Consider the following 26,269-nt stretch of genomic DNA (forward strand, 5'->3'; position numbering starts at 1 on the left):
CCAGTTTATTGGTAAACTGAAGTGAGTTTAGCTTGTGTCCATTTTTCGGATGGTTTTAATGGAATTAATGACTTAGTCTGTAATTGACTAATCCTCTAAATCTATCACAGCCAGTCTGTAATAAGTGAACTAAATTTAAATCCTTAAACCAACTGTGGATATAGAACAATCTTTATGAAACAAAGCACACTTCATTTTACCAGGACACGTGAAACTGAAATTAAGAACTCAATAAAACCTAGGAAGCAAAAAACTATTGTAGGTGCTAAAACCTTATACTATTTTGCGAATGAAAATCTACCTGCCTCTAAGAAAATGGTGTCAGAATTAAGAATACTATAGACCAAGGATGGGAAAACTTTCTCTGAAATGGACCAAACAGTAAATATTTTAGGCTTTGCAGGACACATGATCTCCATCACAACTACTTATCTCTGCAACTACAGTGCAAAACAGCCATAGACAATATGTAAACAAATGTGTGGGGCTGTGTTCCAATAAAACTTTATTCATGGACACTAATATTTGAATTTCATATAATTTTCACATGTCATGAAGCACTCTTTTGATTTTTTTCAACCATTTTAAAATGTAAAAACCATTCTTAGCTCATAGGCCAAACAGGCAGTAAGCTAGATTTAGCTCACAAACTAGTTTGCTGACCCCTACCTTATCCTGATGAAGCATGAGCTGTAAGAGTAAGTCGTGAACTTCAAGACACATCAAGAATGTCAGTGAGTCATTCACACTTATAGAGTAGCTATTGAACACTATTGAACATCACCTATGTACTATCCTTGACTAAAATGTTTACTCTGAGTTGAACAGAGAGAAAACCGAACATATCCAGACTGTGGGTCATTCTATAAAACTGGACAGGGCCCTTCAGAAATGTCAGTTATGAAAGACCAGGGAAAGAAAGAATAAAAGTGCAGGGAAACTGTTTAAGATTAAAAAGATAGGAAAACTAAAAACAACGTGTAATCTTTGGTTCCTGTATTAAAGTAAAAACAACCGTAAAAGGATACTCTTGGGATATCTGGAGAAATTTGAATATGTGTTGTCAGGTTTTATTGCATCAACCCAACCATTACTTGGGTGTGAGGATGGTATTGTGAACTTAAAGAACAATGCCCTGATCTTTGGTGATAAATGCCAAAGCATTTATAGATGTGCAATTTAATTTCAAATGGTTTGAAATTTCAAAAGTGTATGTGTGTGTGTGTGTGTGTGTGTGTAGAGAGAGAGACAAAACAAAAGTGATAAAATATTAACAATAAATGAATCTGAGTGATAAGTAAACAAATATTACTATACTACTCATTCAACTTTTATATAGCTCTGAAATTATTCAAAATAAAAATTGTAATAAAAGAATACATAGAAAAAAGAGACAGCTGTAAATTTAGTGGGTTCAACTTGGAAAATTTTGCAATATAAGACTTATACAGTGCTTGAAAAATAAAGTATTTGTTAGAATTACAAAATAATACCAGTTCTATTTAGAAATTAAAATGACTTGTAAGAAATAGCTGAATCATTTTAGTGTGTCTTCATATTTTTATCTAATTTTCCCTGAGGAAAATTACAGCACTGGTAAAACCTAAAGTTGGACTAATCAAACACAACAAAATTATTAAGCTCAGCTTCTCAAAATCCCTGAAATTAGATTTTTTGTTTTTGTTATTACATAAGATGTATGTTTATTCAGTGACCAGAAATATGAAACGTACTTCTTTTTTCTGTAATTAAAACTTACAAATAAAAAACCCCACTTCTTCTAGTAGTCAAATCCAGATAATTCTTCACATTACTTTGCTCACAGGATTTTTGGAAATGTAGGGAAACAGGATAGGAAACAAAATAAATGAGTCATCTTTTAATCTAGAGAAATCACCCTATTCAAGGACATGAAAGGCACTTTCACAAAACAACTGTAAGCACTTTGTGGGCAGAAACCGCATTTTAGTTGCCTTTGCATCTCAAATGCCAAACACACTGCTGCAAGTAACCATTCCATGAATGTTTGTTGAATGACTGAATGAGTAAATGAAGGTGGGGGGATTCTGCTATATGAAAACAGGTTAGGTTTGGATTTGATGTAAGGAAAAGATTCAAGATGATTCCGGCACTGGACTGGGGCACTGAAGGAAGTAATGAATTCTTATTTATTTACTTATTTATTTCTTTATTGAAATTTACAATAATAGAATAAACATATATCTTGGATATATTCTGAGAGAAAACTTACCACTTAAATGTTCAGATATTTTTCTACATGTATGATGATGGAGACAGTTCCTCAGTTTCAAGGATACTGCCTCTTAACATTCAGTCAGGTTGAAATGGATCTGAAAATCATGACATATGAAGGGTGGTGGAGGGAAGTGAACCACAGAAATTAGAGCAGCCAGGAGAGGATGATAACTGGTCTCAATTTTATCTTCGGGGTTGCCAGGAGAAAGGGGCAGAAATACTCTGAGCAGTTGCTGAGGACAGAACTCGGATCAATGACCAAATTAAAGGCAAGGGGAAGCTGGAACTATGCAGATTTTAGCAACCTAAGAAACAACTTTTTTACAGAGAGACGTGTCTAACGGTGGGACAACTTGCCTTGACAGATAATGAACACACTGAAATGGTCACATCGAAAACATATAGGCAGAGTTGGTGTGACCATTTTCAAGAGTGCCTCGGAGGGTTGTGTACAGAGCAAAAGACTGAGGCTATATTTCATTCCTTCCAACCTGAAAAAGCATTTTCAATAAACCTGAAAGTCATGCTACAAATTCAGTGTTAATACTAAGTAGATACTTAAAAAACACACATTTTCAATACCTCAGAGTCTTCAATGAGCACATAACTGGTAAACAGAACAGCTCAGTCAGTTTGTTCTTCAAATATTTTACAATAGACTTAGAGTTGGCATTCTTAATTACCATCCAAGGAAAATTTAGGTTGTCTCAGTATATAAAATAATACCATACCTCTACGGAGATTCAGAGTGCTCCAGGATCTGTTTCTTCTCTATAGCCTGGCCACTCTCCCTGTGAACTCTATGATCCTTGGGAGCCTAGATTATTATAGTCTACAGCTGCCTCTCAATGAGGCATTTATCTCTAATCTCTCCCACCTATAATCATGGTGCATCCTGCAGCTAGATGTCTGCCCGAAACCTCTTTTGAACAAATTACTCCCCATTACAGAGCCTAGAATGATTCATTGATTTAGAATTATGTATGGAAAAGATGGGGCACAACAAAGTGAAAAGTTATTAAGTGGCAGAATTATAGACTAGTATTTAAAAAACGTTCTTGGTGTGGCTCTAATAAGGTTCTACTAATAAAAAAAAATCAGGTGCAAAACAAAGATGCTATAAAGTTTCCTTACTACTTAGCATATTACATTCAAAAGCTCCAACTGAACTTTTGAAGAGACTCTTCATTAAGTCTCTCAGTTTACCTTTTCTCCTCCTGTCCCTGCAGTAAAGCTTCACTATCTCCTACCGTCTAACTTCCTGCTCTCTTCTAACCTTTTTCTTCCTTCTTGTCCCTTGTTCCTGCTTCCTTGTGCCTCTTTCACCACTTCGCTCTCTTCCTCAGCTTCGGGACAACTACTCAGTCTCTCTGTGTTCACCTTGTCCATCCTGTCTCTAAGCCTCCTAAGAGCAGGGCTTTTGGTATCATTGCATCCCAACGTCTAGACTAGTGCCTTGCAGATAAAAGATATTAATGAATTATCAGGTGAATGAATGATTGTCATTACTGTGACTATATGAATCTACACTAGTTTTTTAATTTTGATATAAATTGATTACACATTATGTGTGGTTTTATATTGCATTACATCTTTTTTCTAATTGTTTATGTGTTTTAGTGTAGCTTTCTCAAAATGAATAGATAGACGTCATCCATATTACCTAATTCAATACTTCAACTCAGCAGATTTTTATTGAGTACCTACTATGTGTCAGGCACTTTAGTAGGCATTAGGATATAAATTCATAACTATATTTAACAAGAGCAAGTAAAGACCAAATGGAGTATTTCTTAGCTAACTTCTTTTACACAAAATAAATGCACTTGAAATCTATAGTTTAAATTAAAAAATAATCAACTTTTTAAATACTTTTCTACCATTTTTTCTATTAAACCCATTCAAAAGAATTATATAACATAAATATAAGATATACTAGGTATCCCGAAACCCAAAACTATACCATCAAGGATAAATATAAATTAAAAAATCTAAGATAAATTTTTATTGGTTTAGGGGAACTGGCATTTAATCATTTGTGTTCCAAGATCTTTATAGTGATCAGAAAGATTTTTAAAATTGTGAAAGCTTCATCTCTTATGCAATATGAATATTTTGGAAGCTGCTACATGTCACATTTTTCCAGAAACAGGTGCAATAATTTGGTAAAGAACACAGGTAAAAGAGATCACTAATTTTCCTTTTCCCCCAATAAACTATGTTTATTATGCCAATTTTAATTGCCATGCAATCTAATGGATTTAAGGCTTATATTTTCCACATCACTAGACATCACAAACATGAAAGCATTTTGTACTGTCATTATACATCAATGTTTGTACTTGGTTATACATATATACAGAAATTATTCACACATCTTAACCTTGCTATTTCCTCCTTTCAAACCAACACAATTTTACCATGAAAGCAGCTTTTTAATAAATGGTATAAGAAATACAGCAAGGCACACTTTTTTAAAAAACTTTTTTCTCATTACCACCTCAAGAAGCATAAAAAAAGAAAATGTTGTACATAATTTAATAGTAGAATGTCACCAGTTTATAATATACAACACCATATAGTTGTTTCCTGAAGTGCTGCATAGATTATTCTTTTTAAAAGGAAATAAATAAAATAGCGCTTTTAAAAGTTGCTTAACTTTGAAAGAAGGACCAGTGTTTCTTCCCTTTGCTGCCATAAAATCAAATATTGGCCTTTCAGGTAAATCTTTTTCCATAAACATAGGCATCATACCATTAAAAAGAATCAAGATTGAAACATGAGATTGGTCAAGTACCACCAGCAGGGCAGGGAGTTGGGGGTGGGGGTGGGGGTTCATTCCAGATAGGTGAATTTAATGGACCATCAATTTGGTGAACTGCAGAATTTTAAAGAGTAGATGAGGAAGGGAGAAGGCAAACTGAAAAGTCTTGCTGGAGAGGTGGGGTCGGTAGAGGTAGCTTGGGACAGGAATCCATGGGAGAACAAGCAGCTTTGCTGAACTTCAAAGACAATCACCTAAAGAGAACCAGTGCACATCCAGATCACAAGGCTCATGTGGACAACCGCATTCAGAAGAAAGATTCATCTGGGGAGAGGTCAATGTAACAAACGGCAGTGACACGATGGAGCCAGAGACCAGCCCAGGGAGGGAGGGTGAGGCCGCCCTTGAGCTGCAGCCAGGCTTACCTACAAGAGAGAGACAAAGAAGCAAGAGGAAAAGCTTTCAGAAGTGTCTGTTTCATTTGCAAAACTGATGAAGGCCACAATTTTAGAAATGCTTGCTAATGTTCTGAAATAAAAGGATACATAAAACAGAGTGGTTGTAATAGCCCAAATGTTACAATGTTTGAGAATCTGCTCAATGTTTGAGAATCAATGCGTAAAATAGATCCCTTTGTTTTTAAAAAAAAGACACAGTTTTAAAGAAAAACAATTATCAAGTTTGACTTTTTCTCTGGATCTCACCTACTTTTTTGCTTGTGAGTGAAAGTTGCTCAGTCCTGTCTGACTCTTTGCAACGCCGTGGACTACATAGTCCATGGAATTCTCCAGGCCAGAATACTGGAGCCTTTCCCTTCTCCAGGGGATCTTCCCAGGGATCAAACCCATGTCTCCCTCATTGCAGGTGGATTCTTTACCAGCTGAGCCACAAGAGAAGCCCAAGAATACTAGAGTGGGTAGCCTATCCCTTCTCCAGGGGATCTTCCCAACCCAGGAATCAAACCGGGGTCTCCTGCATTGCAGGCGGATTCTTTACCAACTGAGCTAGCAGGGAAGCCCTTTGCTTGTGAACTGGGTTTTGAATACTCAAGATAGCTTCAAATCAGCATGAAAATGTGAGGCTGCCGATGCCAAGTGACACAGCAAAATATCAACTGAGCCCCTTTGAGGAACTGATGAAGGCTACCATTTTAGAAATGCTTGCTAATGTTCTGAAATGAAAGGATACATAAAATAGAGTGCTTGTAATAGCTCAAATGTTTCAGAATCATTGTGCAAAACAGATTGCTTTGTTTTTTAAAAAGACATAGTTTTAAAGAAAAATAATTGTCAAGTTTGACTTGATTCACAGAGTGGGAGTATGAACTCTTGGGTTTAACCCTTCAATCACTATACGTGTGACAGTGGGATTGAACAATTTCATTATTTTACAATGGTGAAATATTCATAAATGTGATAATCTCAAATCCTTCAGCCCTTTGCCTATGAAATGATACAACTGGGGCTTCTAGCTCAAATACGAATGCATTTCATTTAAAGCACTGATAGCATTGTGCAAAATCGAATGATTCAATTATTTCTGTACATCTGATGGCTCAGATACAAATTTGTTACAAACTCAATTGGTTCTTCATATTTCTAAGTGGCTAAAATCAACCTGTCGAGTATGAGGAACAATTAAAATTAGGCAACACAGGATGCAATTGTGGTAGGTGCTCTGACTAGCTCTCAAATATAGCAGGTTTTTGCTTGTAGGGGTTTAAACTGAGTTCTCAAGTCTAATGTCATATTGCTTTATGGTCCTTCTAGAACTACTTTCATTCTTTCTATCTTACTCTCTTCCTCTATAATCTTGCAACCTGTTCAAGAGCCAGAAAAACTTGAGCAAATGTGGTTTGGCTGGAGCCACACGATGTTGGGGAGAAAATGCAAGTTATCAAGAACAGGGAGAGAAAGACAGGAACAGATGGGATGAAATTTGTTACAGTAAAATAACGCAGTAACTCAAGAAAGGCAGGGGGAATTTTTCAAATGCTGAGGACATGACTCATTTGAAATCTGGCCACTGAGTAGGGAATCCTTAGGTGAGGCAAATATGGGCTTACTAAATGACAGTACTTAAATTCCTCTGGATAATCAAAACTTTCAATTTGACCCATTTGGAAAGGGTCAGGATAAACTGGTTGAGACAAAGATCTGAGCTGTGCGTATATGTGTGTGTGTGCATGCGTGCGAATGGGAGTGCATGTGAGATGAGTGATGCCCAATAAAATCTTTGATATTTAGCATGGCAGGGCTAGTTATTCTGAAGTGCTAGAAAATTTTAAAAAGCACTTCATATCCAACAGAACTTTGATTTATTAAAGTGATCTAAAGGTAAATATAAAAAGATCACATCTATGTTGTTTAGGGAAAATTAACACACTACCACCAAAAATAGTTTCCTAAACTGCTTGGTCAACTTTGGGTCATATTAAACACTTAATGTCATTCCAATTAACAGAATAACAATTTGTTGTGTACATGAGAAATGTTGCTTTTAGAGCTTTCCCAGTTTATAAAAACGGAGTAGCAGCACTGTTTACTGTATATATGTATACTTGAGCATGCACAAATACTTGCTTAAAATCTAAAATCTATGGTCCTCTAACTCTTTGCAGACTGATAAAGTAGGAAAGGCAATAAAGCTAAAAAAATTCTGAAGGAAATATATACATCTTAAGTAAATACAGCACCCTCCCACACTAAAAAACCCCAGAAAATCAGAGCAAACCAAAAGGAAAAAAATAGTATACACTGGCTGCATGTGATGAGTTCAGTTTTTGTATCACAGGATTTACCCAGCCTGAAGTTTAGGGTTAAATCATTCACCAAAGGTCAGAGGCTTATGATGAGGATTATGAAGAAATAACTGTCAGAATACAGCAAAAAGATTAGTGCAAAGTACATCTCTTAAGCAGGTCCTAGGAGGCTTTCCAGACATATATGCTTCCTTCAAATTAGGCAGAAATGTCTGGATCTATCCAGTTACCTTTTTTTGATGTGATTTGCTATAACTGACCCCTCTATGTTTGTAGAAACATGATACATAAATGAAAATAGTGAAAGGCACAGCAGTGTACCCGGAAATCACTGCAAATGCATACTGTGTTAGAGCAAGTTAAAATTTCTCAAACAGATTCAGTGGGCTTTTAATTAGAACACAGTAAATGAAAAACCTGTTCCAAAAATTTTGCAAAAAAGAAATGTGTGTTTCTCTTGAGGACTATAACTGTTATTCTAAGTTACAGCCCTTCTAGAAGACATTACAATCATTTCATCCTCTGAGAACTTATTTCTGGTGGAAAAAAATACAAATTTGGTGAACTTTATTTTCCTGATAAAAAGGATATCCCAAGTGATAGCTTTCAAATGGCTTAAAAGAGTGGAGTTTTTCTTTTTGCTTTTCTGAATCTTAAAGGGAGAACGATGACAGCAATTAAGCTTTCATAGACATGAAACCTTATATTTACATATAATTTTACTATGCATTCCTGACATTCAACACAGAAGGCGTGTCAACATTTTGAGATTAAATAACTTGTCCTGGTTGGTAGTATTTTAACAGTATGTAAATATTTACACCCAGGTGCCCAGCATTAATGACTGGTGAAAAGTTTAGGTATCCAGATGTTCTGTCTACATGAAACTGAGAACACTGAATAGGCCCAGTAAATATGGCTACCTACATGGCCTTAGGCTGATAACAAGTCACTTGGGGGCGATGTGAGTTCTGCAGAAATAAAATCTGGCTGCTTCTCCCATTGCCTGTGATTGGCCAGGCATTGAACCGCAGGGGCTCCACAAAATATTGCTAACTGGCAGACGGGCTGGCAGATAATTTTACACTGTCCACGCCTGTAAAATTGTGAGGATTACACAGATCTGTCAGCATGTTCCCTTCCCCGAGTCTAAAGATGGAGCTGCAAGTCATTACATTTCATTTCAATTCTATATCTGTGTGGGGGAGAGGAGAAATCCCCAGGGCATCAAAAAGGAAGGCGTGCACCCCAGAGGTTTCTCCAGTGCCAGAGCTTCTCGAGACCAGATCTCGGCGTGACTGGTGATTTGAGGGTCACCGTCACATAAGTCTGCGCCCAGAGTGGTGTTGCTTTCAAGCCTTGATCCCCTTTCAGAAAACAAAAATCAGCCAGGCTCTACCGGCCCTTCTGTGGAGGTTGGCAGAGCTGGCAGTACAATTGGTTCTAATAGAACTTGTTTTGAAGCAGCTTATGGAATGGCAGTTATTCTCCCTTAATGGTCAGTTTTACTGCATACTGATGGAGAATGTGATTATAGGGTGGACATGTTTCACAGAAAATACATTTCTCTCTCTCCTACTTTTGTTCTCCCTTGCAGCCAATTGTAAATAGAGTCTGAAACACAGAAAATTAGTTGTGCTATATTAGTAAGTAGGGCTGCTTTCCTACAATTTTGCATACTGAGTTTATTTTTAGGGTATATATATGGTATAGATTCCCCCCTCACTCCCCATTTCTAGCAGCTCTACACAGAATCACACATTTTAATGAGCTGAGGGCACAGGTGTTGCAGGAAAAAAAATAATGATGTTTGCCATTCATCTTTCAAATTAAATAATGTGTTTTTAAATAGTAACTTTTTTCATAATACATTATGGGAACAACATTATCTGTCACATTTTAAAAGATGTATTTGTAATAAATGTAAATTACTTTTAGAAAATCAGTAATTAGGCTCATCAAAAAATAAACAATCTGCCACAAAAAAGATAATCTTTAGCATAGTTAAGTATAATAACTGTTATTTGAATAAGTTAACAAATTAGGGTAGATTGCTTCTGTAATTCATTTCCTATAGCACGAGTTTAGGTTACTGCATTAAGCTTCTGGAGTGGGAGGTGGAGAAGGCAGTCAGTACCTCATACTTTGGTGAAATACAACTCTCACATTCAAAAACTCACATTTTCTTTTCTAAACTTGATTGAGAAAGTACATTCATCACTGAGGCTTAGAAACAGGAAATAACAGAGTTTCGGTGTCACTTTTAGAACTGTATCATCCTATCAGAATTATCAATCAGTAGCTGTCTTATTAAACACGAAGAGCAGAATGACTTTCTTAAAAAAAAAAAAAAATGGATGGAAATCAGCCTGTCACCTTAAGGCAAAATTCAAAAATTCTGTTTTTATCAAAACGCCATTAACTTGTCATGTATTCTTTCCGCATTTGCTTTCGGAGCCTGTTCTCAGTCTCTGTGTGGATAAATAAGAGCCTCTTCTTTAACATCAACTTTCCCCTCCTGTTTGAATCCTCAGACTTGGTCGTGATTAACAGCTGTGACAGCACAGCCTTCCACCAGGGAAGTAAATGTGATGATAGTTACATTAGACAGAAGCGTAAAAGGAAGGCCCAGATCCGGAGATGCAGCTTTAACTTAATCACTGTTCATCTCTAGGCACGGAAGGGAGCAGGCCGTGCACAGAAGCTGGAGCGGGGAGCACTGTGCGTGCATTCTGATCAGAGGGTATCATTGCAATCTGGAGGAGAACCCCTTTTCCTCCCTTAATGGAAGAATTTGAGGCTCTACTGTATTTGACTACTTCCTCAAATTTTTTATTCTTCTTGGCATAATGATGTGATAAAGGTAATGTTACTAAAAATGTCAATGGTGACTGTTTATTCCCCCTTTTGCTTCACAGTTACTTGCATGGTTGGGAGTATTTCTTCCATCTAAATGCCTTATTCAGATAAATACCAGCCATCCTGACTAGTCCTTTCTCCTATCATAGCTTTGTTGACTAAAACTCATATTTTAAGTATGTCTATATTAAATATATATGTGACAATATATTAAATATATATTAAAACATGAGGACTATACGTACCTTTCAATGAGATGATTTTCATGCTTGGAGAGGGTTACCTTCTACCTATGCATATTTCTATGTCGTTCTTCATGAAGGTTTAGCAGATTCTCTTCACAGGTTAAAGCTGTGGGGCTGGGATGCCATGCGGCCTTGTCCTTTGGCTGCTTCGCCTTCGAGGAGAGTCCGGGAACTCCAGATGGGGCTGAAGAAGCATTGTGTTCTTCTGGCCTTGCTGACTCACTTGGGTTTTCTGAACTTTCCTTTTCACTGCCCAGCCTTGAAGGAGTAGTTACCTCTGTGCTTTCTCCATGGACATTAGAAGCTTGGGGTAAACGATCCATTTCCTTTCCTATATCACCTCCTTTCGGAGGACTTGAAAGGGCCACTGTGTCTGCATTATTGGTGAGGAAGGAAGTATCACTGAACCTGGAAGAGCCTGCTGCTGCTGGCAGGAGCACTGCGGCCTCGGTGGGATCCGCAGGTTCATTTGGAGGAGCATCAGAGAAATGGGGCTTGTCTTCAGCAGGGTCCTCCTCAACACAGGCCTCGAAGAAGTATTCGGCATCCTCCTTGTCTTCTGAGCCAGAGTCAGTCATGTCTGGTGGCAATGGAGTGCTGCTCTTCTCTTCAATGTAATTGGTGACCTCCCCACAATCACTGTCATGAGAGGAAAGAGATAAGTAGGAATAAAAGTCCCCTTTTCTTAGCTGGATGGGCCGATGAGAATGCTCCAACACCTTCTCCTTGATTTGAGTTAATGAAGTAGGAGCAGTGACCTCGTTTTCAGGTTGAGATTTACATTTCAGGGCTGTTGAAGCCATGTCTATGATTTCCTTAACAAAGTCGTGTACTGAGCAATCTTCGGCATCTTTCTGATGAAAAATGTCTGGTTCACAGTCACAACAGGCAACGTTGTCACTGGCGGCAACATTTTCCTCTGTTTCGTTTTGTTCGCGTGCTAGGCAGCAACCAGCAGGTTTTCCAGCCATACTTGGTGCATCATTAGATGAAGATTTCAGTACATTGGAGTCCTGTCCATTGATAACACTGGTTTCTGGAGGCAGTTCTGGACAAGATTTCTCAGTGGGAGTAGAAGCAGCACTCTGATTTTCAAAATGATGGTGGTTTTGACATTTCTTTGGGACATGTCTAACCATTTGGGGAACAGACTCCTTCCCAGCAATACTGGATTCATCTGAGCTGTCTGTAACTGGTTTGCACTTACAACGCTCATTCTCTGAAATCCTTTTCCCAGCTGAACCAAGACTTTCTGATTCCTTTGAAATCTCATTCAGTTTGTCCTTCTGACTTTCTGGAGTGCTTTCAATATTGCCATTTTCCATGTCTGCCACATATGGATCTTTATTAACTTTGAAAATATTTTTCTTATTTTCACCTTTTGTCCCTAACTCATGGGTGTGGGGTAAATTCTTACTATTTCCATTATTTTCAGAGAGATGTTTTATTGAGCCATTGAGAAGGGCCTCAATGTTGAGGGTGTCCGAGGAATTGGTCATCTCACTACTACTTACATCCTTAGTGCCCTTGATTTCATCACTGAGATTACACCTTCTCTTATCTCTTGTCAAGGGAAGCTTGGGTCTAATCCAGGTCTGCAGCTCATTCTTTATGTAGTCCAGCCCGGACATCACGTTGCAGTCTTCATAAATTTCATCATCCGTTGCAATACTGGAGTCATCATCCTCATCTTTGATGCACAGCTCTTCTTCTGTTAGGGTGAGCGTTGAGCTGGAGAGGAGGTCACTGTCATCTTCATCATCAGTGCAGGCAGAGGTGCAAGAGACATTCACGATCATGCTGACATTGACATCACTTTCATCAGCCACCGAACGAGGAAGGCGCTTCCTGAATGAAGCATTTGATTCCGGGATCTTGTTCTTGTGTAACACAATATCCTCTGAGCAAAGAGAAAGCTCATCACTGCTGCTTAGTTCTGTAAGAGATGCTGGAGAGTCTTCATTGATAGAAGATGCTATGTCCAGTGACAGTTGGCCAGGGAAAGACATTTTTTGGGAACAGCTTTGAAGAGTGATATCAGAAACACTTCGCTTTATCTTCTGCTCTGAAGGGCTCTGGATATTCTCCAAACGATTCAGGAGATCTAATGTTCTTTTACTCAGTTCACCAACTGAGCCACTGCTCACACTTAGGTCGCCGGAGCTGTGACAGCTAAAAAGATCTTCATTGCTTTTATAAGATGTCAACCAACTTTCTAAAGAAGTGCTTCGCTGGAGGCTGTCACTGCCATTTTTAAAGATGCCCAATGCAAATAAATCACCCCCTGGAGAAAGAGACTCAATAGACGAACTATGAGATAAAAGAGAGAGCTGTCTGGCATTCTGCATGCCAGTGAATGTCTTCTCTACATCACCACTTTTATATGAACTGTGATCCATTTCATGGGGTGCACTTGCCAAAATCCTTTCATGGGGAGGTGCATCTGGTTGTAACTCTGTAGCCTGATGTTTAGATTTGCAGGATTTTTTATCAAAATAAAAACCATGAAGCAGGGGATCCTCCACATGTGCTTTTTCACTTTGTGACTGTTTCATTATCATCGGTAATTTGAGTTTTGAGCCTTGGAGGTACGAGTAATCATAAAATGTAAACACATCATGTTTTCCTTGTAATTCTTCTCCCAAACAACCAGGCGTATGTTTGGTAACACTGTTTAAATCTCCAACTTTTCCATTTACACAACCCACTGGTGAAATGGGTAACTGAGAGCTATTTGGGAGCTTAATTCGTTCCTCCTCGTCTTTAATATTTTGCTTTAACAAGTTAACTGCATCTCCCATTTGTGGGTCCAGATGTTCAGTGTCAGGGTTACTTGGGGACCCATCTATTGCATTGAGCAAGCATATTTCAGAGTTGGTGGTGGTTTCGGTGTCCCCTTCACTGACAATTCCACTCTCACTGCCTGAATTTTGGCTCATGTCTCCTCCATGGCATGGGCAGGGCTTCACCAAATTGGAGCCCCCTAGAAGATCTGGCAAAGATTTGGTAGATGAAAAGGAAGAGTCTTTGCTGAGACTCTTAGTTAAGACACTAGGCTGTGTCATGCTAGTGAACTTTGGATTGTTTTTCAGGAATGGGATGTGGCTGTCTTCATAGAGTTCAACATTGTGGAGGCTGTAGACTTGGTAAACGTGCGGACTGGATGGGGCAGTGATACTTGATGCATACTGAGATGCCCCATGGTCACCTGCCTCTTCTTCAAAACTCCGGTTCTCACTGCCTGTCTCTTCAAGGTTTAAGGAAGGCATAACAGGTTGGGATTCTTGATCAAGGTCATTCGATTCTTCATTCAAACTAATTAACTTGTTACTTATGTCAGTTTCATCCCATTCCAGGGCATCCTCACTCGTCCCATTTAGGTCCATCAAGCCAGGATCAATCACATTCAAAGTCTCCTGTGTAGGAGAAAGGAAAAAAGCAGAAGAATTAGGGAACACAAGCATGAAAATTTTATCCATTCAAAATCTCTTGGAAGAGTCAGGAAAGAAATTTGCCCCAAGCATGAATTTGAAAGATAGCATAATTATCAGTTCTATTCCTCTCTGGAATAACATCCAAAATTATTGAAAGAGGCTTTTCTATCAATAGTAATTTGTCACTGGGGGCAATAACATAGATTAAAATGTAAGATTATTACAGTCAAATATGTAATTTATGGAATTAACTATTTCCTATTGATTTCTTCTACATTTTTAACCTTGGATTGGGTGAAGATAAAACTGTCAGGTAAATAAAGGTAAAAAAGAGGTTAGCCTGTGACATCTTTTAGGGTACATTCAGTCTAATATTATCACAGTTCTGGAGTTCATAATGGAGTACTATCTGTACCCACATATGGTGAAATCCCCTCTTGCTTCTGGTTCCTGAGTTCTCCACCTGATGCAGCTTCTAGGAAAAGAGAAGAGTTGTAGCTATCTGTAAAGCCATTCACTGGCCAGAAGCTCTCATAGATCTATCTTTCCCATGCCTTCCCTTTAGCGTTCCTCCTCTTCAGAATGTGGCCCTGTTCCCAATCAGACCCAAGCTGAGCACCATCTGCCTGGTTTCTTTACCCACATCTTCCTGGACTTGAGTCTCGAGCCCCAGTACTGTAGGGTAGCTTCTTAGTCATTAGTCACTGTACTCACAGTCTCTCTCTTCCCCCATCTCCATCACAGAGGTTCCACTTTGATCCTTGATCACTTGCTCAACTTCTCTCACTACTGTCCCTTTATAAAGTCCAGGCAGAACCCTCCCCCTCCAGTCCTAGAATAACACCTATCTGAGGACTTCCTGACTCCATGAATGAAGCAGCCCAGATTCTCTTAGGCTGCTTTCTGCCTGCACAGTTGGGATCTTGTTCTTTCCTTGGATTTCTTGATTTTTACCCTTTTTGGTGGAGCGTGACACATTCTGGGACACAGAAGCTGAATGGGTTCAGCATGGTCTTGGGCAAGTCGCTTAACCTTTCTGGGCAGTCATCGCCTCACACCACTTTTTCTAGGGGGTCAGCGCTGTCCATTTTCAGAGAGAATTCTGAGGATTAGGTGAGCTAATGCTTGGGAAGGGCTGAGGAGGCAGTCAGTATAAAGCAGCTGGAATAGCCAGTGCATGGAGAATTGCTCTAGAGTGGCCTTTAGTTAATTCATAAAGGGTTTTCCTGGCCTAGCTCATTCTCTCATCTTTCCTTTCAATTTGCTCTTAAAATCACAAGGAATTCATGACGTGGTGGGTAGAGAGAGGTGTCTCACTGTATTAACAGGTCAGCATATCTGCATTACAATTCAGAATTATTTTGACAGTCTGGTTGAAAAACAGGCCATGGTGCTTTTCTTCCTCAGGAGTGGGAAAAAAGGCTTCACCAGCAGCACATTCACAGTGCTCTCCTAAGAAGCTCTCAGTCCTTCCTGAAACTACTAGTGGAAGGATACCACACAAACACATTAAGCATAAAATACCCATTAGCACTTTATTATACTGGATATGTAAGAGATTATCTGTAGAGCCTACTTAAGTTTAAAAGAGTCCAGATGCAAAGTAAACATTAATTAAGGGATATTCTTAAATTTTCTAACAGAATCTTTCCTACCAATATTATAGCACTTAATCTAGTTCACTGGCCATCATCATGCTCGCTTAGGTATGGGGTATGTTCACCATGATGAATTTTTATTAGAATTTCTGTTTATTCTTTGCTTGCTGATAAAGTACTAATGACCAGTTAGTACGACTACTGAATGTTAAAATCTTTAACTATAGAAACAATCAATCAGTCTAATCAAATAGTACATTAATTTCAAATACTATCTTGGCGACACTGGACTCTGAGAATGCTAATAAATAACTGAATATTTCTTTCAAAAGAGCTCTCTCTGTAACTCTCAGGTTGACTTTAACATTTAGAAGTATAAGATTTTGCATGAGGGTCCCAAACCCAGGGGCTCACTCTGGCTGCAGGAACCATGTCACCCGGATATGCACCAGGAGCTGAGCCCAAGGGATGCCTGTAACTCGGACTTGCCTTCTATGACACAGTTGTTTTCTGACCGAAGGCTGCCTTTGTGGCTTTACAAATGCAAGCCCACAAAAAGTATAAAACTTGCATGGCAGCATCTACAAGAACAAATCTTTCACTCAATAAAGAAGTTGGAGTGGAAGATTTCCACAGGAGAAGATTAAACTTTTGTCTATAATATTGTCCTTTTCCTTCCCTAATTCTTTCTTCCTATAAATCTCTTAACTTGATCGTAATTTCAAAAAAAGTTTTTATGTCAACTCCGGGGAATATCTGACAAGACCCATTAGAAAATCATTCACTTTAGACTTTACATTTTACATATTAAAGAAGAGCTGATCACTGTGCCCTCGTTCACTCTTTTCTGTTACGAATTAAATTCTGTCAATATTTTCAATAAAATCTCCATTTCTTCAAGATTTAACCTCAAACAAAATATACCCTGAGGGTAAAAAAAAAAGTAGGGAAAGTTTCCAAGAGGAAGGACATTTACAACATTTATATAACTAAAAAGTTGTCTTCAAAAAAAGAAAATGTACAGAGTGATATAACTGGCTGGAAAATTATTTGGTCAAATGTTCTCTTTGAGGATAGCCCAATATAGCAGATAATCCTCAAGCTAGTTAAGCACTTTTTGTTGTTTTGTTTTTCTAGAGGAATTATCTTGTGCTTTATAAAATGTCTCAGATATTCCCTGTCTTTGATAAAGTGATAAATCAAATATGGATTTAGGGGGAAAAAAAAAAAACCTAAGAATATTTGTGAAACCAAGAGGATGGTGAGTAGTACATGAAGTTCTGCCTTTTCAGAGATAATTCTGATTTAAATCCATTTAAATCCATTTGTGCAAAGGCTTTTCATCCATAAACCTGTTTCACTGGTGTAGAATTCTAGCCTAAACCAAGGACTCTCTGTATATAATTACACACAGGTGTGCATACACACACACACACACATCTTTGCAGATCTGCTCAAGACCAAGTAGAATTAATTGGTGTTACTTTGTTTTTATTCTTAGAGGCAGGTTATTTATGTTAGTGTAATATAGACAGAGAAACAAAGTGGCTAGAAAATAATCATGATGATGATGACAACGATGATGAAACAACCAAGATTCCAATTGCAGCAAGTAGTACCTATCCAAATTAACTTCCTTCTGCACTTGCGTGACTTTGAGTCAGGTATTCCAGGACTTCATCTCTAGGATTTTCTTAAAATTTTAAGTTAAATGGTAGATTTTTATATGCGATGAGAAACACATTATCAGCAAAAGAGTGGAGATGAAGGAACCTGACAATCTATAAAACAATAATCCAACAGAGATCTGCTATAACTACCTTTGGATTCCTTTAATTTCCTTTAAAGAGATGCAACTTTTGAAAAACTAAGGTATCTCGAAAAGACTAGGATGAACTGAATGTTCCAGTCAAACTTCTGTTGCTCAGAATAGCCAAAACCATTAGGAGGTCTTGCCATCTGTGTTCCCCTGTCTATTACAGATCCAAGAGTTTACTAAGCAAGACCACTTACAAAGCCCTGGGAGGAGCAGTTTATTTGTGGAAAAATAGAATATAACAAAAACATACAAATAAAAGTATCAAAAACATAGAGAACCATAACTGAATAAAGGTAAGCATATTTACCCTAGGGCAAAAAGCAGAATACAGGGAAGTTTGGATAGGAGGGAGAAAATGATATATAGATAAGGGTGGGGGGATCAATTTAGAGAAGGGAAATTCTACCCTTAATATACTTACTCTGCTTTTATGATGCAATATTTTCCCTAGCACCACCTCCTCCAAATGTAAAAAACCAAAGTGTTTGATCATTAGATGCATAATTATTTTCCTAAATTAGACTTAGGTAGAATTTTTCAAAAACATCAACAACTGTAAGAGCTAGTCCTTAACAAACAGACAGCTTTTATGAGAGTCAGAGCTTGTAGTACTCTGCCTTTTGATGGGCAGAGAACAGATTCAGAGTTAACAAGAAGAAATATAGATGAAAAACAAAATAGGATAAGAAGCAAAAATGTTAGCTGTTTATCAACCATTGTGGGATTTGGAGCAAACAGATCTGGGTATGAATCCTGGGTTGCCCCCCTTTACAGGTTAGTAGCATGATCCTGGACAAGTTATTTAACATGTGTGCCTCAGTTATATACCATTTATCTGTTCAAGATAATCAGAGCACATTGTGTCTATCTTAGAGACTGCTGGGAGCTTTAAATGAAAAGAAGTCTGTGAAGTCCTAGGGGGAGGGCCTGGCACATAGTAGGATACAAGGATAGCAGCTATAGCAAATACTGCCTGTGAAAATGGAGGAGGACAGAGTAGTTGAGTGTTAAATAACCTTATCCAGGTTTGCATTAAGACTGGTGGTTGGTTGACTAAATTCTTTAGCGCAACCACATGCATGGAATCCAATGAAATCAACACCAATCAGGTCCCTGACTTACTCCCATTGCACAGGAAATGGGGGGTGGGTTTATCTTTGCATGTCCTCACTGAGCCTATTCCTCAGGAATAGCCAGATGAGAAAAGATGCCTGCCCAGCCCTCGGCAGGCCCTATAGCTCAAGGACTTTCTATTTCTAGAAAATAATCATTTTTTCCAAAAGGCAGGTCCATTGTCTGTGAAATTCTATCACAACTGACACATTAGAGCAATCAAATCCTGCTCACTATCTATCAGATTGACAATAATGTTAAAGTAACTTGTCTCATCTCAGAAAATGCTTTGAAAGTCTATCTCACACTAATGATCAAAAACTGTTCTAGTGAATGCTCTTTTTCAATAACAAAGCTGATCAGAAACTCAAAACAGACAAGTAAAACCAAAAGTCAGCTCACAAATCTCACTAAAATGAGTACTGACGTGAACATATTTCCCAGTCTTGGCTACACAGATATTCTGAATTTGATGAAAATGAAAAATCCATGAGATGTTGTTTTAAAGTAAATTTTACAACAGTAAAAATTGCCTTACTTTTTAACAGCAACCAGGGACAAAAGAGAGTTTGACATTGTGAATCAGGGGTTTCCTCCTAGCTATGAACTCCACGAGGGCAGCAGCTTCTCTGCGCTGTCTCCATCAGTGCCCTAGCGCCTAAAACTGTGCCTGCTAAGAAGCAGGTTCTCAAAAAAATGATTTAATGAGCAAACAAAAGACATGCCTGTGGTCTCGTGAAATGCTGAAGAACTCCGGGAAAGGTCTTTAGGAATTTTTGCCATGACAAAACCACATGGAGAAATGTTTGACTTTCTAACTGGTGCTGCTGCTCAGTTATGAGCTAGCAGCCTCAAAAACAGTTTGCTTGGTGAAAGAAGCCAGAAACAAAAAGTCATATATTGTATAATTTTATTTACATAAAATATCCACACTAGGTAAATCAATAGAGACGGGATCAAAATTGGTGGTTGTCAGGGACTTGTGGGAGGGGAGAAGGGGGAGCAATTACTTAATGGGTGCAGGCTTTCCTTTTGGGGTGATGAAAATGTTTTGGAAACAGAAGTGATGGCTATGTAACATTGTGAATGTACTAAAAAAATGCCACTGAATTGCTCAGTTTAAATGATTAATTTTACATTATGTTAACTTCACCTCAATTTAAAAACAAAACAAGCAAACAGCAGTCCTCAGTCCTACTGAGTTTTCTAGGCCTGTAGCATCATCAAACATAACAGGACATCATCACTCTGTTGAGGACCTTGCTTACAAAAATATTATAACAGATATTTCTGAACTCATGTAAATCACTACACATATATTATCAATAAAGATAATTTTTTATTCCAGGCTTCTTTGGTCTGAATGCATGCTCATCACTCCTAGAAATGTTGAAAAGAAAAGCATCCTGTGGATAGTACTTTGGGCTTCCCAAATGGCATTAGTGGTAAAGAACCTGCCCACCAGTGAAGGAGACATGAGAGACACAGGTTCAATCTGTGGGTCAGGAAGATCCCCTGGAGGAGGGCATGGCCACCCACTGCAGTATTCTTGCCTGGAGAATCCCATGGACAGAGGAGTCTGGAGGGCTCTGCAAAGAGTCTGACATGACTAAAGTAACTCAGCACACACATAGTAGTTCTCTTAGTTCAACTTTACTCATTTCAATGCAAAAGTCTCGTGAGAAGAGAGAGTGTGATCAAAAGAGCCCTTAATTGCTGAGTCTGCCACAGGATCACCAGTGACCTTCTGATAGCCCAGTCCAACTGATCCTCCTTTGCCCTTATGTTACTTCATTCTTCTGCAGCATTTGACTCCATTTTTCTTGAAATTTTCTCCTCCTCTGATTACCTTGATGCTAAGTCTCCTCATAAAATTCATGCAAGCCAACTGTTAAATGACCGTGTGTCCCACAGTTCTGTCTTGCTTCTTTTCCCCCTACAGACTCCCCTGCCCTAGATTTAGCCACATGAGGCCTGTCTATGATTCTGAAGGTTTATAGGCTACACTGAGGAGAAAGGCATTAGAGAAAGAGTTGGGGTGGGGCGGGGTGGGGACACTGCCGGACGAGGGAACAGTAAGAGGCAAAGGCAAAGGGAACTGAGCTTTGTGGTACCCTCAAAGGAAGGGCGAGCGACCTGAAGAAGGAACACAGCAGGAAAATCCAGGGAGGACTGCTATAAAACTCTGGGAACTGAGAGTCGAAGACTTTGAAAGCAGTGGGTGGTTACGAGTGTATAGAAGCAGAGAGGACAAGAAGAGAGGCAAAGCCAGTGAATTAGCAAGAAGAAAGTCATTTGCCCTTTGAGAGGGAATATCCTGGAGGCTGGTAGGAGAGGAAAGGAGCACAGGATACGCCTGATAGTAACCTGGAGAAATCCAGGTTCCACAGTAAAAGTGCTGTTGGGATTGGGAACCTGGTCCTACCAGATGCTTTTCACCACCTTTCTTGTCTTTTAGCACCAACTTGGAAAGGGAGCACAAATGGGGAAACCATGGAGGCCACAGAATATAGAGGAAACTCTTCAATTGTTCTAAGACCTCTTCCCTCAATTCTAGTAGCCCATCCTGACTTTCTGCCTATTTAAAACAAATAAACAAAAATCCTCTTTAATATTTGTAAATAAGATTTTGTGTATAAAGAGCAGGTTGCCAAGAACTTTAAGGTTCTATAAACGAATGACTGTGAGGTTGTAAGAAACAATACCATAGAAGAAAGAAAGATACACACACTAGAAGCACTTCTTTCTATAATTTCAGTCTTACAGTGCTATTTTGACTAAGAAGCAACACATTTTTGCCTGTAAATTAAAGAAACTTAGATACTGTCAAAATGTTGACATAGCTCTTAGGTGTAGTACCTCAGCATTGGTGTTTTAAAGCTAGGTAGCAACCAACAAATGCCTTGCATCAAGCTATTTTTTAAAACAAATTAATTACTATATAAATCATTATTCACTAAGCATCTACTATAAGAAAAAGTTACCTTAGAAAAATAACTTGCTTCTACTGGAAAATAAATTGTTTTATCTTAAATATTGCTTTATGTACAAACATTGAAACTTTTATTATATTCAGAATAGAATGAATAGGAAAACTAATTTATTTTTCTCTTTTTAGTCACTATTCTGTTTTCCAGAAAATTTTCCCCAGAGTTTCAAGAATGTGTCTACAATTAGGATTGCTTAAAAGTGAATTTAAAAGAACAACTTGGGAAGAAATTTTTAAATAAAAGGACTATCTTTATCTGACCTTTTCAGTACTGTGCAGAACTGAAACCAATAAAATGAAGAAGAACAACAACAAAAAAACCAAGTTCAATATAAAGTTTTAAAAACCCAATCACAATAAGATGGTGGCATTTCTACATTTTATTTACCGCTTTGTTGCTGTTGTTTAGTCATTAAGTCATGTCTGACTCTTTGCGGCCCCATGGACTATACCCCGCCAGGCTCCTCTGCCCATGGGATTTCCCAGGAAAGAATATTGGAGTGTGTTGCCATTTTCTTCTCCAGGGGATCTTCCTGACCCAGGGATCAAATCCATGTCTCCTGCATTGCCAGGCAGATTCTTTACCACTGAGCCACCAGGGAAGCCCGTATCTACGACTACCACATGGTAAACCTATTTGGATGACAACAACAAACCCACATGCGAAGCTGCACAAGGAATTTTCCCCGTAATGATAATATTTGGCCCCATTCTTCTGTCATTGTTCTGTTTGGTGTTTGCCTTTTGACTGTCAAGAGTTGAGATAACATTTGAGTTTTGTGCCTTGGGATATAATTTTTGCTTCACCTTTACCTTAGTGAAAAGTACAATCTAGTTCCTTCCTTTATGATAAGGATCTCCCATTAACAAAACCTATGATTTTTTAAAACTTATAAAGTATATTAGGGGTAAACAGTTCTGTAAACAACTGAAGTTTACTGACATAGCATATGAGTTTCCAACTTTCAGACTGAATTCTAGGAACACAACCTGAGATAGCTTCATGTACAAAGTGAGCTTTGCCAACATGCTGAAGCCTGCCTGAAAAGCCAAATGTCAGCTAACGGAGTTCACTCACATCCAGGATCTGCGTCCTTTGTGAAGTACATATTAGTTGAGGGAATGTTGTGTCTTTTCACTCTCAAAAGGTCCACATTAAGAACAAATACTGCGTTATCCCTATTTTTAATGGTTTGTTTGTCTTGTTTTGTTTGTTTCTGCTGAATTCTAATACTGTGATTACAACTCTCCATTCAGTGAAAAAAAAAATGTTGAAATGACTAAAAATGGTACATATCATTTAATCTCTTTTCCATCTTAAGTCAACCAAACTTATCTCTTGCTTTTCTCAGTTTATCACCTGATTGGCCCAGTGTTTAACTGATTAACTGGAAGGTCAGTTATGATTTGTTTTCTTAAAGGACTTAATTTTTCTTTCTAAATCTGATTTAATTTGATCTGATTTGATTTCAGTTCAGTTCAGTCACTCAGTCGTGTCTGACTCTTTGCAACCCCATGAACCACAGCACACCAGGCCTCTCTGTCCATCACCAACTCCCGAAATTTACCCAAACTCATGCCCATTGAGTTGCTGATGCCATCCAACCATCTCATCCTCTGTCATCCCCTTTTCCTCCTGCCCTCAATCTTTCCCAGCATCAGGGTCTTTTCCAATGAGTCAGCTCTTCACATCAGGTGGCCAAAGTATTGGACTTTCAACTTCAACATCAGTCCTTCCAATGAACACCCAGGACTGATCTCCTTTAGGATGGACTGGTTGGATCTCCTTGCAGGAGGGATCCCTCGAAGGTCTCTCAAGAGTCTTCTCAAGCACCACAATTCAAAGGCATCAATTCTTCTGCACTCAGCTTTCTTTATAGTCCAACTCTCACATCCATACACGACCACTGGAAAAACCATAGCCTTGACTAGACGGACCTTTGCGGACAAAGTAATGTCTCTGCTTTTTAATATGCTGTCTAGGTTGGTCATAACTTTACTTCCAAGGAGTAAGCATCTTAATTTCATGGCTGCAATCACCATCTGCAGTGATTTTGGAGCCCAAAAAAATAAAGTCGGCCACTGTTTCCACTGTTTCTCCATCTATTTGCCATGAAGTGATGGGACCGGATGCTATGACCTTAGTTTTCTGAATGTTGAGCTTTAAGCCAACTTTTTCACTCTCCTCTTTCACTTTCATCAAGAGGCTCTTTAGTTCTTCTTCACTTTCTGCCAAAAGGGTGGTGTAATCTGCATATCTGAGGTTATTGATATTTCTCCCGGCAATCTTGATTCCAGCTTCTGCTTCTTCCAGCCCAGCGTTTCTTATGCTGTACTCTGTATATAAGTTAAATAAGCAGGGTGACAATATACAGCCTTGACATACTCCTTTTCCTATTTGGAACCAGTCTGTTGTTCCATGTCCAGTTCTAACTGTTGCTTCCTGACTTGCATACAGGTTTCTCAAGAGTCAGGTCAGGTGGTCTGGTATTCCCATCTCTTTCAGAAGTTTTTCACAGTTTATTGTGATCCACACAGATTAGATTTACAGTTCTATTTTAGTAGTCTCCTCTAAAGACAGCTTCTTTTAGACTTAACGAAAACTGAGAAATCTCAGAATTTCAAGAATATCTCCCTTGAACTACAGTGTTCAAGAACTACACTGTTCTACACAAACAAGACTGGAGAGTATAGCAGTTATGCCTGATGCTTGAAAAGTTGCTTGAAATTTCAGAATGAATTTTCCTAGAAGGTAGTAAATGTCTTTGAAGTAAGTTTCCAAGAGATTTTATACTTCTGATTCTTAGAGTACTTAGAAATGTTAAAAATGTAGAATCCCTGGGTTATTTTCTTTCTTGAGATCTCAAGGGAAAAATACTAAGGATTCTGAGATCTGATTAGATATAAAAATTCTGTCTTGACTAGAACAGAAGCTCTGGTCCTGGGCTCTCATGAAGGAGGCTCTTGAGAGTTTTAAATGTCAGGACCTTAATTCAAACTGTAACCCAAATCAAAGGTTTCCAAATCAAAGAAATGTAAATTTCATTCTAGAGGAAAAATGATCTCAAAATGTGAATTCATTTTGTAAATTAAAAAAAATAGAATATTAGAGGCTTAGGGTCACCTTAGTCTCTTAAAATCCTTTTCAATGTAAAAAATAACTAAAAATAATTTCAAACCCTAAACTCTTCAGATATGGGCCCCTAGGTGGCAACTATGAGAATATGTTGAACTTATAGTCCAGAGAGGCAAGGCATTATGGCCAGTGGAGCTAATTACCTGGGCCAGACCTGCCTAATTTACTACTCTAAGCAGGCGACAATGGTAACATTTGTGACTTATCTCTGTTTGCTTATAGTCAGTGCAGAGTGAGGCATACTTTAATTACATAAAGCTTGGCTACTTTTTTTTTCTTTCTTTTTTTCTTAATAAATGACAAATAATCAGGGAACTATAAAGCCAGGTGACCTCCATGCTTGTGTGCTAAGCCGCTTCTTCATGTCCAATTCTGTGTGATCCCATGGACTGTAGCCCACCAGGCTCCTCAGTCCATGGGATTCTCCAGGCAAGAATACTGGAGTGGGTTGCCATGCCCTCCTCCAGGGGATCTTCCTGACCCAGGGATCGAACCTGCTTTTCTCAGGCCTCCTGCATTGGCAGGTAGGTTCTTTATTACTAGGACCACCTCAAAAATATTTTTCAAAGGCCTAATCTATGCAAGACTTTCTCCTGGCAGATGTCATCGCTGTTACTAGGAAGAGTGAGGAACACTTAGATACACAGAGATCCCTTATGTTTATCTGCTGGTAGGTTCTATATTACAGGTAACAAAGGTTTTATTTTATTTTTTTCCCAAAATTAAAGTCCTTCCTCCCATGAAATTAATCATTTTCCCTCATTATTCAGTAAAACCACTAGATGAGCTAAGACTCCATAAACTTTAGGAACTCATTTATTATGTTGTCTGATCAGACCTTGCGTTTATTTACACAGTGCACCCGTAAAACCCGGCTTTCATTAGTGTTGGGGAGGCAGGGCCCTGCCTCCTTTGCTGGGAAGGTGAAGCTGGAGAAGATAATTAACCATGAAACAATAAGGAGGCTTGCTGGGTAAGCAGTAGTGTGAAAACAGTTACTCCTCACAAAAGAGGGGAAATTAGCTTGCTGAATAAAAAAGGAAGTGTCAGATTGAAGACTGAAAGGCCTGCCAACAGAAGTAGATAGCTCTATGCATCATTAATGAAATTTTTTAACACTTAAACACCACAGCTGTCCACATTTAAATGCATGTAAATGCCATGTGTTTCCAGAGATTAATATGCATGTTAAAATATTTCTTTCCTCCTTAAAATCCTAGATGTTGTCTCTATTTCATTTCACCTACTTCTTTTACTGAGAATAAAAATGCACTAGCTTTCTCAGCGCTGTGTCC

At 38.5% G+C, this 26,269-nt stretch overlaps 1 protein-coding gene across 3 annotated transcripts in view; it reads right to left on the reverse strand.

Annotated features, from left to right (window-relative positions):
- Window positions 1-2,167: 2,167 nt before the first annotated feature.
- Window positions 2,168-26,269, reverse strand: part of AKAP6 (A-kinase anchoring protein 6) — a 486,105-nt gene continuing 462,003 nt past the window's right edge. For all 3 annotated transcript variants that reach the window (XM_043489943.1, XM_043489944.1, XM_043489945.1), the window contains exons 13-14: window positions 10,886-14,301; window positions 2,168-5,445 (exon numbers count right to left, since the gene is read on the reverse strand). In XM_043489943.1, the coding sequence (XP_043345878.1) occupies window positions 10,927-14,301 (3,375 nt within the window). In that variant the 3' untranslated portion in view covers window positions 2,168-5,445; window positions 10,886-10,926. The remainder of the gene's footprint in view (window positions 5,446-10,885; window positions 14,302-26,269) is intronic.

This window comes from Cervus canadensis, chromosome 17 (genome assembly GCF_019320065.1).
Source record: "Cervus canadensis isolate Bull #8, Minnesota chromosome 17, ASM1932006v1, whole genome shotgun sequence".
Classification (NCBI taxonomy): Eukaryota; Metazoa; Chordata; class Mammalia; order Artiodactyla; family Cervidae; genus Cervus; species Cervus canadensis.